The sequence below is a fragment of the Cyprinus carpio genome, chromosome A13 (genome assembly GCF_018340385.1).
Source record: "Cyprinus carpio isolate SPL01 chromosome A13, ASM1834038v1, whole genome shotgun sequence".
In the NCBI taxonomy this organism is placed as follows: Eukaryota; Metazoa; Chordata; class Actinopteri; order Cypriniformes; family Cyprinidae; genus Cyprinus; species Cyprinus carpio.
The window spans coordinates 4823837-4837109 of NC_056584.1; the positions used below are offsets into that span (position 1 = coordinate 4823837).

The window sequence follows — 13273 nt, forward strand, 5'->3', positions numbered from 1 at the left end:
GCCATAGAAGAATCATTTTGGGTTTGCCAACAAACCTTTCAGTGAAGCTTTTTCTTAGTTTGAAGAACATGTTAATAATCTAAAGAACTTCGTTCCACTATAAATAACCTTTTGTGCATTGGAAATAATGCTAAAGGTTCTTCACAGAACCATAAAGGACAATAAAAAAACTTTTTTTTTTTAATTAGAGAGTGATTTTTTTTTTCTTTAACAGGCTAGCAGTTTTTGGTTCTTATTGAGTTATATGGATATGGCCAAAAGCAATGACCTGCAGTTCAGGGAGTCAGATGGTAACGATTACTAATTGCATCAACTAAATCAGTCAGTGAGTGAGCTGTGGACCAAGAGTAGAAGATTGATTTCATTGATTGAGTCATTGACCGATTTATTAAAAAGAACAGGTTCATGAGAGTCATTTGCTCTGGAATTGTACTACACTGGCTGTGCTTCATTCAGCAGTGTTCCAGCATGCAAAACCAATAACACATATGTTCAAGAAAACACTGATAGAACCAAATGTCATAAAATCACTTGGTTCCAATATTTAAGAAGAAATGGAACAAGCTCTTGATGCCCGATCCTACTGTACAGAATGATACAGTGACAGACAAGATGTGATGCATCTCTTTACACACTCCCACACTCCAAACATCCTCCTCTAGCGTAACACGCGTTATTTAAGCAGAACTGTCTCAGAGGAATCCAGGGCACCTTTAAGCATCCCGTTCTCCATGTGACATGTCTCAGACTAATCTAATTGAAGCAGATGCAGAAAATACCACGAGGAATTGGATTGTCTGCATTCTCATTTCGCTCTGCTGTAGTAACTTGATTTTCTCAGTTCTACAGAATGCTGTTCTTTAAGACAAGAGAGGTTAGTCGGTAGTGTTAAGAGGGTAAAAAAAAAAAAGAGTCTCTGCCACCATAGCAGTGTTTCTAAAATGGAAGTTCACCCTAAAGTGCAGCAAGTCCAACTTCTGGGCTCCACAGAACGTCAAGTGACAGCTGAAAACTCCATAACAAGAAGAGTTCACACTAAAAAACACCTCTGTGAAAGAAATAACAACAGTCTATTCTTTCAACATGCTGTCAAGTATGTTGTACTGTTGTGCACCTGGATGTTATGAAGCCCCTAAAAGAACAAGGTAGTGGCAAAAAATAAATTATTAATAATAAGAATAATAATAACAACAACAAATTAAAATGTCTCTATATGTTATCATAAAGTGACAAAAAAATTAAGGAATATATACATACATATATATATATATATATATATATATATATATATATATATATCTATATATATATATATATATATATATATATATATGTAAATATATGTGTGTGGTTTGTTTGTGTGTGAGTGTGAGTGTGCGTGTGCATATATATATATATATATATATATATATATATATATATGTATTGTATATATATATATATATATATATATATATATATATATATATATATATTGTATATATATAATATTGTGTATATATATATGTATATGTATATGTATATATATATATATATATATGTAAATATATGTGTGTGTGGTTGTGTCCTCATCTTTGGTTATGTGTCCTCACATATATATATATATATATATATATATATATATATATTATGTATATATATATATATATATATATATTATATATATATATATATATGTATATGTATATATAATATATATGTATATGTATATATATGTATATGTATATGTATATGTATATATATATATATATCTATATATATATATATATATAATATATATATATAGTATCTATATATATATATATATATATATATATATATATATATATATATATATATATATATATATGTATATATATATATATAATTTAAAATTAGCATTATGAAATTTAGCCCAGTGAATGCAGAATTTTCAGTTTCAACCAAAACTTTTATTTCAGTTCTTTACTATTTCCTACCTGATTGACTTTTCTTTTTTTTCTTTTTTTGTTTAAAGGATAAATCTTCCTAAATTGTCAGGGTTATGTATAAAATAAGAAAGAAAGAATGGGATGTCAACAGTATGTTAAACAACCGACTCTGATTATTATTTTACCCACAAAGTTGGCCAAGGGTCTGAATCTATAACTAAGGAGCACAAGAAAATCAGCTTTGCAGTTTGCTGAAGGTCAGAATAAATGAGAAGCATTGTGAAAAAGCAATATACCACAATTCCGATCCGAACGGGATTAGATTACTTAAAGGACACCAAAATTTCATCAGATAATTTGATCCTGAAAGCTGTTTGAGACAAGTCTGGGGTTAAAATCAAGACATATGTCTTTGTAAAATATGAATTGGTCTGATTATAGATTAGTACCGTCTGAATCTGGAGGACATAGATGATAGCAAACGACTCAGGACACTGCGAGCGAGTCTATCAGAGGTGGCACATAAAGGATTTTATTAAATGATGTTTTTGATAGGACGGCTCTCTGGACTCATGGCATACACTCATGAAGAGTGACTGAGCCAAACTCAGTCCAAGCTAAGATTGCTATTCTCAAGGCAGAGTGACAGAGTGTCTGCCTGCAAGAATAAGAATGATGACATTCGATTGTGGAAAACAAGCTTCAGCCATGGAGAGAGCTGTGGAAGACCATCAGGCCATTGCAGATTGGACTGAAGAGAGCACTGGCCTCTCTAAGCTCCATGTGTGTGTGGCTGAATACTTCTGATATTGCTCCCCTAGTCTAACGTAGCCAGACTTTCAGACTGACAGCAGAAGGTCTGGGAACCCTAGCTGTTTTGAATGCCAAGGCCCGCACCAAGAGGCCCTATGACAGACAGGTAAAAGAACCAATCACATTTCGTTTTGTGCCATGTTATGTTTAGGGGCGTGGAAATGTCCCCACAATAATAGACCGGTGTTGTATTGTATTGTTGTATACTTGGATGTATTTTAAAGTGTCTATGGTGCAAACTTCACATATTTCACATACTTTTACATTGGCTTCTTCGTTCATGAGGGGGTCACACGTAAACACATCGGCTTCTTCGTTCATGAGGGGGTTAGGCGTCATGCCATCATTGTTTCCAACGTTAAAGAACGTGGCAGACATCTCCCGGAAATCCTGTATAATTCAACCAATCCAATGACGACTTCCTGAAGCGTTTCCAATTTTGTGTGCCATATGCATCAGACGTTCAGCCAACGGTCTGAACTGTTGTCTAGAATTGTTGTCTAGATTTCAAAAACTCTTAGGAAGGACCTTTTTTTTGACGAATTATTTCTACAGATTATTTTCTGTTTTGTTCTTAATTTTTGCTTTATTTCCGCCTTTTGCCAAAAAAAAAAAACTTCCAACAAATTATTAACTATGCATTATAACTATGGTAATATTACTAATGATAATTATCATAATAACCATTTATTTTGTTAATAATTATTGTGATAAAAATAAATAGGTCAAAAGTGTACATTTTGGTACAAAAATATAAAATATATTAGATACTAGATTGCTAGATTCCATATACTAGTGTCCAAAAAAGTTGCGTACTAAAAATCACACAAACACATATAAAGCAAATGCTTTGAAAATGTAAAACAAAGAAAGTTATGACATAAAATTAAGGCACAATACTTACAATTCACTATATTGTGTCACTATATTGTGTATATGAACCTTGTTCTAACATGCTGAAAATACAGTAAACACTGCAGAGGCCTGGCAGGTTGTTTCTGTCCAATTGAAACAACAAACACCGGTAAATACTGTACGTTGTTTTTAATTTTGCCTATATTTTTGTCAGTTTCTAGGTGTTCTTAACTTTTGTTTCTTACTGTTTTTTTGATTTCACTGTAGTTGTTCTGCATGTGTTAGTTATTTTAATTTACAACCCATTTTGGGTTCACGCATACCATGTTCAAACATTTAACCCATAGGCTACCTGCTGAGTTCGTCCCTTTTTGGCCCATTACTGGGTTGGCAAAAGTACCCAAATTAGGTTGTTTCAAAGCATTTTTTGTGCATAATTTCTGTAATTTGGTTAAACCAATTTATTTTAGTTAAAACAATACAAACGCATAGAGCTTCCATTAATACTCATTAGAAAAGAGTAACAGCAAGAAAATGGCAGAAAGAAACAGTTGCTAAGGCTCTGAATGATCAGTGCCATTAAGGTTGGCCTTCTAACGCAGCACACCAGCTATTGCTCCATCTTTCCTGGCTGTGTCCTTTAACCAATCCGGCATCTCTCTCAAAGTGACATGCTGTTTGTTGGGGGTAATTCCCGATCTGTGTGTGCGTGCATGCATGTGTGTGTGTGTGTGTCTATGAGAATAATGCTGAGCACAGCTCTCTCTCCCTCTCTGAGAGATAACCTGTCAGTAGAGGAAGAGAGCTGCAGTTCAGAGCAATCGATGCAACCACCAATACAGAAATGCAGAGAGAGAGAGAGAGACACTGAGAGAGACGTGCCGCCTTGAAGAGATTTATTAATTAGGTTACACAGTGTAGCAGAACATGAGGTTTTTCAAAATATTACCTAATCTTTTGATATCGTTTAATAGGCAAATACACTGTGGAACAACCAAGTTTATACATTTGTACAAGCTCATTAAAGTGTTTTAGCATAATATTACAGAACGGGCACTTAAATCCATGACAGCTTTCATTTGGACAAACCCCCAAGTCTATCATCTACTGAACTATAAACGCAGACCCTCTAGACATGCAAACTCTATTTCACGCATCGCTGTCCTGAAACATCCGAGAGCAAAAATGTTGCATACTCTCGCAGCAAGGAGCACTAAAGCACTTCTGTGGTAGTACTTCTACTGGTCGTTTATTCTTTCAGGTTGACTATTGTCAGAACAACAATTTTAAGAAAAACATACAGAGCAAGTTAATGTTAGTTAAGTGCAGTGTTCAATTTCGGAGCAAAACAATACGCAAGAATAATGACTGTTGTCAAAGAGGTTTCCTCAATCTGTTATTGCGCCGTTACACTTTTCATTGCACAAAAGGTTCATTATAACGGAAAAAGATATTTGTCAGATTATTAAACTATTCCTTCAACTAAGAAAACAAAAAAGTTATTTTAAGAGAAACGTGGACACAAAATTATCCCTCTATTGCATTTCTAACTTCCCCTTTTTGAAATCAATATTTTTAAGAGTGTGGATTTCTGCCCCAATCTTACACCATTGTTTAATCTGCAACCATGCAATTGGTTTTAACCTTTCTACTAAAGCAGGCCATGTGGGCAGGGAAACTTAATAATAGCCAATCACGTTATAGCTTAACATGTTACATCTCTTTTACCATTGAATCAAACCTCAATCACTAAAATTAAATCTCAATCACTTACATTGTGTCCAGACGTGACATGCAATAAAGGTTATCTTTTCTATGTTAATCAGTTTTTGTCTTAAACAGAAGCTACAGCGATACACAATGAGCAACAGAGGATTCTATTTTTTCTATTTTGTTCATACACTTTCCTTTTTATAAAAACATACATGCTGCAGCAGTAAGGACACAGTCTGAGAGAAAAAGGTGAAAGGTAAGAGCGCTCTCTCTCTACTATCCTAAAGGTTGATAATGCACTATAATCTATTCTTTCATTAAATCCCTTAGGTAGGAAAGAGAACGCCTCCATTTCACACTCAACACTTTGAAAACTGGACTTCTCTAAAGGTCATACCAATTTTTTTTTCCATTTTAATAATAAAAAAAACGCGCACACACGCACACAGAATCATACTAATGCACCAGCAAGAAGGCCAGCAAGCACTCACAAAACAAATAATCTGATCATACATTTTTCATGTCATAGGCACTGGCAGGAAGAAGATACACATCCCCATTTTAAATATGTGAACACTTTACCTTACAGGGATGTTTTAATATCATGCGTACACCTCGCTGCTTTGCAAACCAAACAAGTGTTGCCGAAAAAGCCAATACTAATGTTTCTCCAGGCAGATTTAGCTGAATTGATCTCCTGACAATGAGTAGAAACTAGGATGAAATAATCATGCTAAAGAACATTACAACAAGAGACTTCAGTTTGATTATGCTGGGATTGCTTTTCAAGAACTAAATTGCACACAGCAAAATTAAAAGCTCCTGAATCAGAATTCATTAAGGATAATCTTAAAATGAAAATTACAGCTCAAGTCAACATGAGATGTGAACGTGCACCCAATTTTAAAAATGTTAAAATGGAGTTGATTGGGAATTGACAGGATTGTGGAAAGAAAGAGCTTCTGGAAAAAGCTAGTATGGACAGAGAGCACTTTGAAACAAAAAAATAAAAAATAAACATTTTTTAACAAAATACAAAACCTTGGTTTTAAATGCTTCTTATTGGGCTGGAATAAGTAAATAAGCTGGAGCAAGAAACAGATGTCGTCACTCTCTGAAGAAACTTTACTTCACAGTGTTTGTGACATTACACCACAAATGTAGAATCTGAGAGGGACTGTGAGGGCTTTGGTTCGGCATTTGGGATAGGGCTTATAAACACTTCTCAAGCATAGATTTGCAGAGTAACTCTGGCTGTGTATAAACCATACTGTGTGCAGGACTCACCTGGGCTGTCATAGCGGCACTGGGGTGACAGAAGAGAGTGGACCTGGCTCCTGTTCTCAGACCGTGTGCTCTCCTGACAGTCTGGTGACTTCCAAGGGAAATGGACAGTGCCTCCTGTGGGAAAGGAGGACAAATAGAATATCAATCTCTGAAAATGTGACATTCAAGAACAAGCAATGATATAAAAATAATGTTCCCTCTAAGTGGAAAAATCATAATAACAAGTTCCAAACGCATGAATGGCAAAGCAAAGTTGTATGTATTTTGAGTAGGTTGGAAGTGGGATGTTGATTTGAAACAATGCAGAAATACTCATCTATAGTCATGGCCTAATGGTTAGAGTCAGACTTTGTTGCAGGTTTGAGTTTCAGGTCCGGAAGGAATTGTCGTTGGGGAAGTGAATAACCAGCACTCATTTGTGATTTGTATGGAGCCCCGCACATGGCATGCAGGAAAAAATAAAATAAAAAAAATGTAGCCTAAATTACTATTTCATTCCCTCGATTTGCTAATTTGTTCCCTCAATTTGCGAAATCGTTCCCTTGATTTGCTAAATCGTGCGCACAATTTACTAATTCGTTCTCTCGATTTATAAACTGTGTGAACCATTTACAAAATCGAGAGAACGAATTAGTAAACTGTGCGCACGATTTAGCAAATCAAGGGAACGATTTAGCAAATCGAGGGTATGAAATAGTAATCTTGTGCACATTTTAATACATCGAGGGAACAAATTAGTAAATCGTGTGCATGATTTATTTATTTTTTCTTACATGTCATGTGCGGGGCTCCGTAGATTTGTGCCCATAAAGCTCTTTTGAATTTGAAAGAGAAGCAACAGAAAAATGGACAAAATATTACAATTAATTTTAACCTACATTTTAATTTGTCAACTTTTCTCCCCTCTCTCTCTCTCTAAAAGGTCTTTTTGTTTTGTTTTGTTTTTTTACGGTGCCGTGTATTTTGCATTGTGGTAATTTCAGCTGATGTGCTTAATAGTAAAGTACCAAGCATTCACAAGACTGCACTGAAACATTCACCCCAGAACCATCATACCATCTGAAATTTGAACACCCCTACCCAAAAACAGCACTGAAACTCACCATCCTCTTTTCATTTTACTCATCATATAGCAGCTGTTCCCTATCCAATTACGGCCAGTTACACACATTACAAATTAATTATGCAAAAGCTCAGTACTGCAGACAGCTGCAGGTGGGTATGTTTCATCAAAGAGGCAGAAAAGCAGCGGGGGACAGAGTGTGGATGTGAGGGAATACGTAGGCGAGGTGTAGCACAGGTTGAGCAGGGTCAAGGACTCAAGTGTCTGCAAAGCTCTTGTCTTAAGTTAATACAGGCACAGAGCCCGTAGATCTCACTCTTGACTTCTGCAGTGTATTTGTACAAATCCCAGAGTGATAGATAAAAGATGTCACGTCTATCACTTCGGAAACGAGAAGTAATAGAGAAAAAAATAATAGGCCAGCATATGCAAAGCCAGAGATGAGATTTCACGTTGTGTCGCCAGTGTTTAAACACGAACCAGTGACAGGACAGACAATGCAAGTAACTATATTTTGTTGAAGTGACACAGTCTCAGGCGTGAGTGAATCTCTCGGCCACTCATCCATGACAGAGGCAAATAGCCCTGCCCTGTGTAGGCTGTGAGGATATCCCTCCTTCAATGTGTGTCATCAAAACCTATTACTTCTGTGATATCCAATTATTTTCCGTCCAACTTCTTATTTCAGTCTCAACTGTTAGATATCACACTTGGAGTCCATTTACTGGCCATCTGATGCATACTGCACACAAAAAGGAACAAAAACACTCTTGCAATCTGCTAAACTCTAACTTGATGCATTGGCTTTGTGTAACTTCCAGGAAGGCAGATTAGCAGCCAATATGCTAGTAATATGCATACATTGAATTAACCCACCAACATTCTGCTGACCAACAGCTGTGAATTATGGCAAAAAGAAAGATTATCTTTCAGACTGCAGATATTAAAGAGGCATTAGAAGACATTCTGATAAATGAAAGCCGCAAGTCCTACTGATGACTCGAAGGTTTTATTTTGTATGAAAGGTAACTGAGCATGTATATGTAGTGAATCTATTGTGTCAGGCATTCAAATGGAAAAAAAAGAGGTCTGCTAAAAGGCAGTGTTGTACTCCGCTGTGAGATAAACCCAGTAAACTGGCAACAACTGTTTATGATGACCTGAGGTTAAAAGTGCATGCTTGATATGATTTATTAATTGTACCTTGTGGATATGCTACAAAATTAAAAAGAGCAGCAGTACAAGTTTAGAGGTTGCACTTTGGATAACAAAAAAGTCTAAACTTTCATGCAAAATAAAAACAACATATAACTCAAACCCAATTATCCACCCTCATCTGACAATCACAATCCCCTTCAAGTGTTTAAAGGGCTCATATGATGCAATTTCATGTTTTCCTTTCTCTTTGGAGTGTTACAAGCTCTTGGTGCATAAAGAAGATCTGTAAAGTTCCAAAGACTAAAGACTCAAACCCAAAGAGATATTCATTATAAAAGTTAAGAATCGTCCGCGCCCTCCTAAAACGCCTCATTCTAACACAACCCCACATGTCTACGTCACAATGTGGGAAGATTTGCATAACACCACCCAAATGTTCACGCAAATAAGGAAGGCGCAACCTTTGATTCTCGCTGTTGCTGCAGGCACCATGTTGTGGAAATGCTGTTTTGTTGTGAAAGCAAAAATACTTTGTTTGTTCTTCCAAAAGAGGAGACAACTAGAAATCAGTGGTTAAGTTGTATTAACAACACTGTTCCAGAACAGTTCAACCCAAATATTCAGATGTGTGCAGCACATTCCAGTTTCAAGCAAACTTATAGGTTCCATTCAAAGTGCATTGAACAAGACGTGTGCAAGACGTGAATTTAAATTGTATTTATTTACAGAAGTATATGATGTCACACTTGTCCATGTGTGAAGACGTTGCGCAGCGCAAATCCTTGAATGAATGTTCCGAAGTGAGGTAAACTTCAACAGATTTCCCCTGCTCAGGGAGTAGGGAGCAATGAGCACTGTGCAGGGACCATGTCAATGGGAACACAGTTCATGCACGGAGCTGATTATCTGAATCAGGTGTGTTAATAAAGAGAGACATGCAAAATATGCAGAGCTGGGGGGCGCAAGGACAGGAATTGAGTACCACTGGTGTAGAGTAGCTCTTGTTGTTTGTCGTTTCTCTGATCAAAAATGCAGACATGGTTTTATGTTTACGCGGCACAACGCAATGCGTAAAAACACAGTATAAGTCATTATAATCCGTAATTATGACCCCACTGAATGCAACAAATGGCTCGTTTGTAATTTTCTTAATATTATTAATCTTGTCCTGCCTAAAATCTAACCGAAACAAACATCACAGTATGACAAGGGGTGTAACATTTCCGTCACATTTCCATTATTTTTAGCAACATCATATGACCCCTTAAAATGATTAAAGTTATCAACATTACTGATATTAAAAACGGTAAGCAAGCACTGCTTTGTTTACATTTTGTATATCTGCGTTTATCTCGTATATCTTTGTTTTGGTTTCTCCTATTGACTGACGAATATAATTAATAGCTGCTGATATGAACAGCTCATTCCTCTCCCACATGCGCAGAACGCACATGTTAGTTTGCCGTCGGCTGTAGTCTGTGCGGTGTGTTCCAGCGCAGCTTTTTGGTCCGACACTGTCGACGTGAGACAATAACACTGTCGCCTTTGCGTGCCCCGGCCTTTAGATAGTCGCTGGGGATATCCAAGAAATGCAAAGTTATGAAGTTATCTTTCTGTGAAGGACTGAAATATCATCAAGCGTCATGGTCACTGGATTTTGAATTTTGCCCTGTAGTGTGCGATCATCTTCCCTCTCTTGCCATACAAACCATCCAACTGTCTGATTTTCTTTTATCAGCACAATAACGGCAACTTTCTGGACATTTCATCTCTTGGGCTCCGTAGACAGTGTCCGTAAGCAAGGGCTGACAGATTGAAAATCTGCAGACTAACTAAACATGTAGGAGAACAATTGGGGGGGGGGGGTTTGTTAAAACAACTAACAGAAAACATCTTTCTATCCAGTATCTATTTTAAACCGTTGGCCATCAAGGCGGTGGGGGGATGGGGGAAGTAAGGTTGTTCATGGTTATGCAAGATCTTTCCGTCCAGAATAGAGCTCTTTCATCACTGTGGGAAACTTAAACTACAAGTCACAGTTTAATGTGACAAAACAAAGTTGCAACTATTGCATCAGAAATAACTAATTTATTAGAGATAAACTCATCATGATTTGACAAGAACCTAACAATGAGACATTTGCAAAGTCTACAATACACAAAATTGAGATTATAAACTTTGCATGTGTGCCATTTGACATATATATATATATATATATATTTTTTTTTTTTTTATTTTTTTTTTCCCTGTTGGCAAACAAACACATTCTGACCTATAGTTTTTAGAGAATACATTCTCGTAATGAGATTCCCTATGAGGTCAAGTTCTGCTCTCATTCAGAGATGAGTAACAGACATAATATGTGATCTGACATACAGACAGGAGCAAGTGGTAATGAGGCCCCCCGTGATACACAAGACCAGAGCACAGCAGTTCTAAATACAGACACATGGCAGAAACAGGACTAAGAGGTAAATAAAGTCATGCACGCAAACTAAACGCCCAGAAAGGCTCACAGGCCCACAGCACATGACACAGGAGACATCCCAGCATGAAAGAGCTGTACTTCACATTAGTTGTACTTAGTACAGCAATGTGTGAACAGGCCTCAGTATCTGAAGAGATCTTCTCAACTCAGAATCTAATTAACTTTGTCCTCCATGTGGCAATTTTCATGAAAATGTCAACCACAGCATAAAAAATCTTACAGATTTAAGCAAAATTTTTAAATTGTATTTCACTGGAAAGTATTGCACTGTTTATCTACAGTACCACACATGATATATTATTATTATTATTATTATTATTATTATTATTATTATTATCAGATTTATATTTATACTGTAAACTAATATTCCTAAAGATTTGGTTAATTTTAGTCAGACGTGCAGTACAACTGATGATGCTAATAGAGCTGATTCTTTGAAAGCTGAAAATGTCTTTATACAGAAAATAAACTGATTTCTGGATTGCTAAATTGAGCAAATCAAAGGGGAAGTCATGGCCTAGTGGTTAGAGAGTTTGACTCCTAACCCTAAGGTTGTGGGTTCGAGTCTCAGGCCGGCAATACCACAACTGAGGTGCCCTTGAGCAAGGCACCGAACCCCAACTGCTTCCCGGGCACCACCCGGGCATAAATGGCTGCCCACTGATCTGGGTGTGTGTTCACGGTGTGTGTGCACTCTGGATGGGTTAAATGCAGAGCACGAATTCTGAGTATGGGTCACCATACTTGGCTGTATGTCACTTTCACTTCACTTCACTTCATCTCATATAGGTATAAATTAATTATAAATGGCTATCATAAATTAGTCAATAAGAATAATACATTACAAACTCAATTGTTCTGAAATGTAATTTGAATGGCATGAAGAATGAGACATACACAGAAGAGTAGAACTCTAGAGAACCTAGGGTTTAGGTTCATTTTTACTGAAAGTATTCTCGTTACCGCATGTTAAACTTGCATCAAGCCCAACAGACATCTTTCAATACTGTGAATAGTTCATCCCATTATTTTATGTCCATATTGCAAAGACACTGATGAATAGGTTTCTACTACATTGTCACCATACTAAGATGAGCATGCTACTTCTGCTATGCAGCACTGCACTAAGTGGGTAAATCTCACTACAAACCTTTAAAATGGGCATGGATTACATTGCATGCTACTTTTGCATGCAATGTAAACTTGGCAATAAAAACCTGATTAGATTTTTCTGATGTCCGGTCTCTTTCTGCAGGTGTTTAATCGGATTATAGACACAACTGATCAAAATACGGGTAATTAGTACTTTTTCTGCAAAGATACTGCAAATGTCACGTCCAAAAAAGGTCCATCATATGGCCTGAGACTTTGGCTACTGGTGTGTGTGTGTGTGTGTGTGTGTGTGTGTGTGTGTGTGTGTGTGTGTGTGTGTGGAAAGACTCTCACATCCAAAGCAATCTTGCTGTAGAAAGCTCCCGGAGTGCAAAAAAATCAATGCCTGCTGCCTTCTGTATCAGTGTAAATAAAGGATAAAAGCAGCATTCACAGCTTGAGTGTAAATGTAATAATAAGAGGGGCTCATTGGACAGGTAAGCTTTTTTGGAATGATGAGAGGCTGTGTATCTGAACCCTTCCTTGTATTGGCAGTGGTCTCTATGACAAGCATCACTAGGACATACTGTGTAAGTGATGTGAACAAATCTAAAACTAAGTTGAAAACTGAAATGTCCTGAATTCTTTGTCCCCAAATCTGGTAGTTTGTGGTTTGTTTCTAAAGAGGTATTCACATTAATGGGCATATAAATAACAGAATAATAGAGGTCAAGGAGTCAGATTTGTTGCATAGGAAATGATCATTCACACAGCTGGAATGACTTCTAGTTGTCACCTCTAATCACAGTGAATTCCCCAAATGGTCAGTGTTTCCAAACACACACCAACAGTTCACATTTAGATCTCTCTTAGGGCCTGTTAACACCTGGTCAT

General features: G+C 36.7%; 1 protein-coding gene across 2 annotated transcripts in view; it reads right to left on the reverse strand.

The window, feature by feature from the left end:
* The window catches only part of LOC109101111 (calcium uniporter protein, mitochondrial-like), a 61227-nt gene that overhangs the window by 29476 nt on the left and 18478 nt on the right, over positions 1–13273 (reverse strand). For both annotated transcript variants that reach the window (XM_042768426.1, XM_042768425.1), the window contains exon 2: positions 6579–6692. In XM_042768426.1, coding sequence (XP_042624360.1) covers positions 6579–6692 — 114 coding nt within the window. The remainder of the gene's footprint in view (positions 1–6578; positions 6693–13273) is intronic.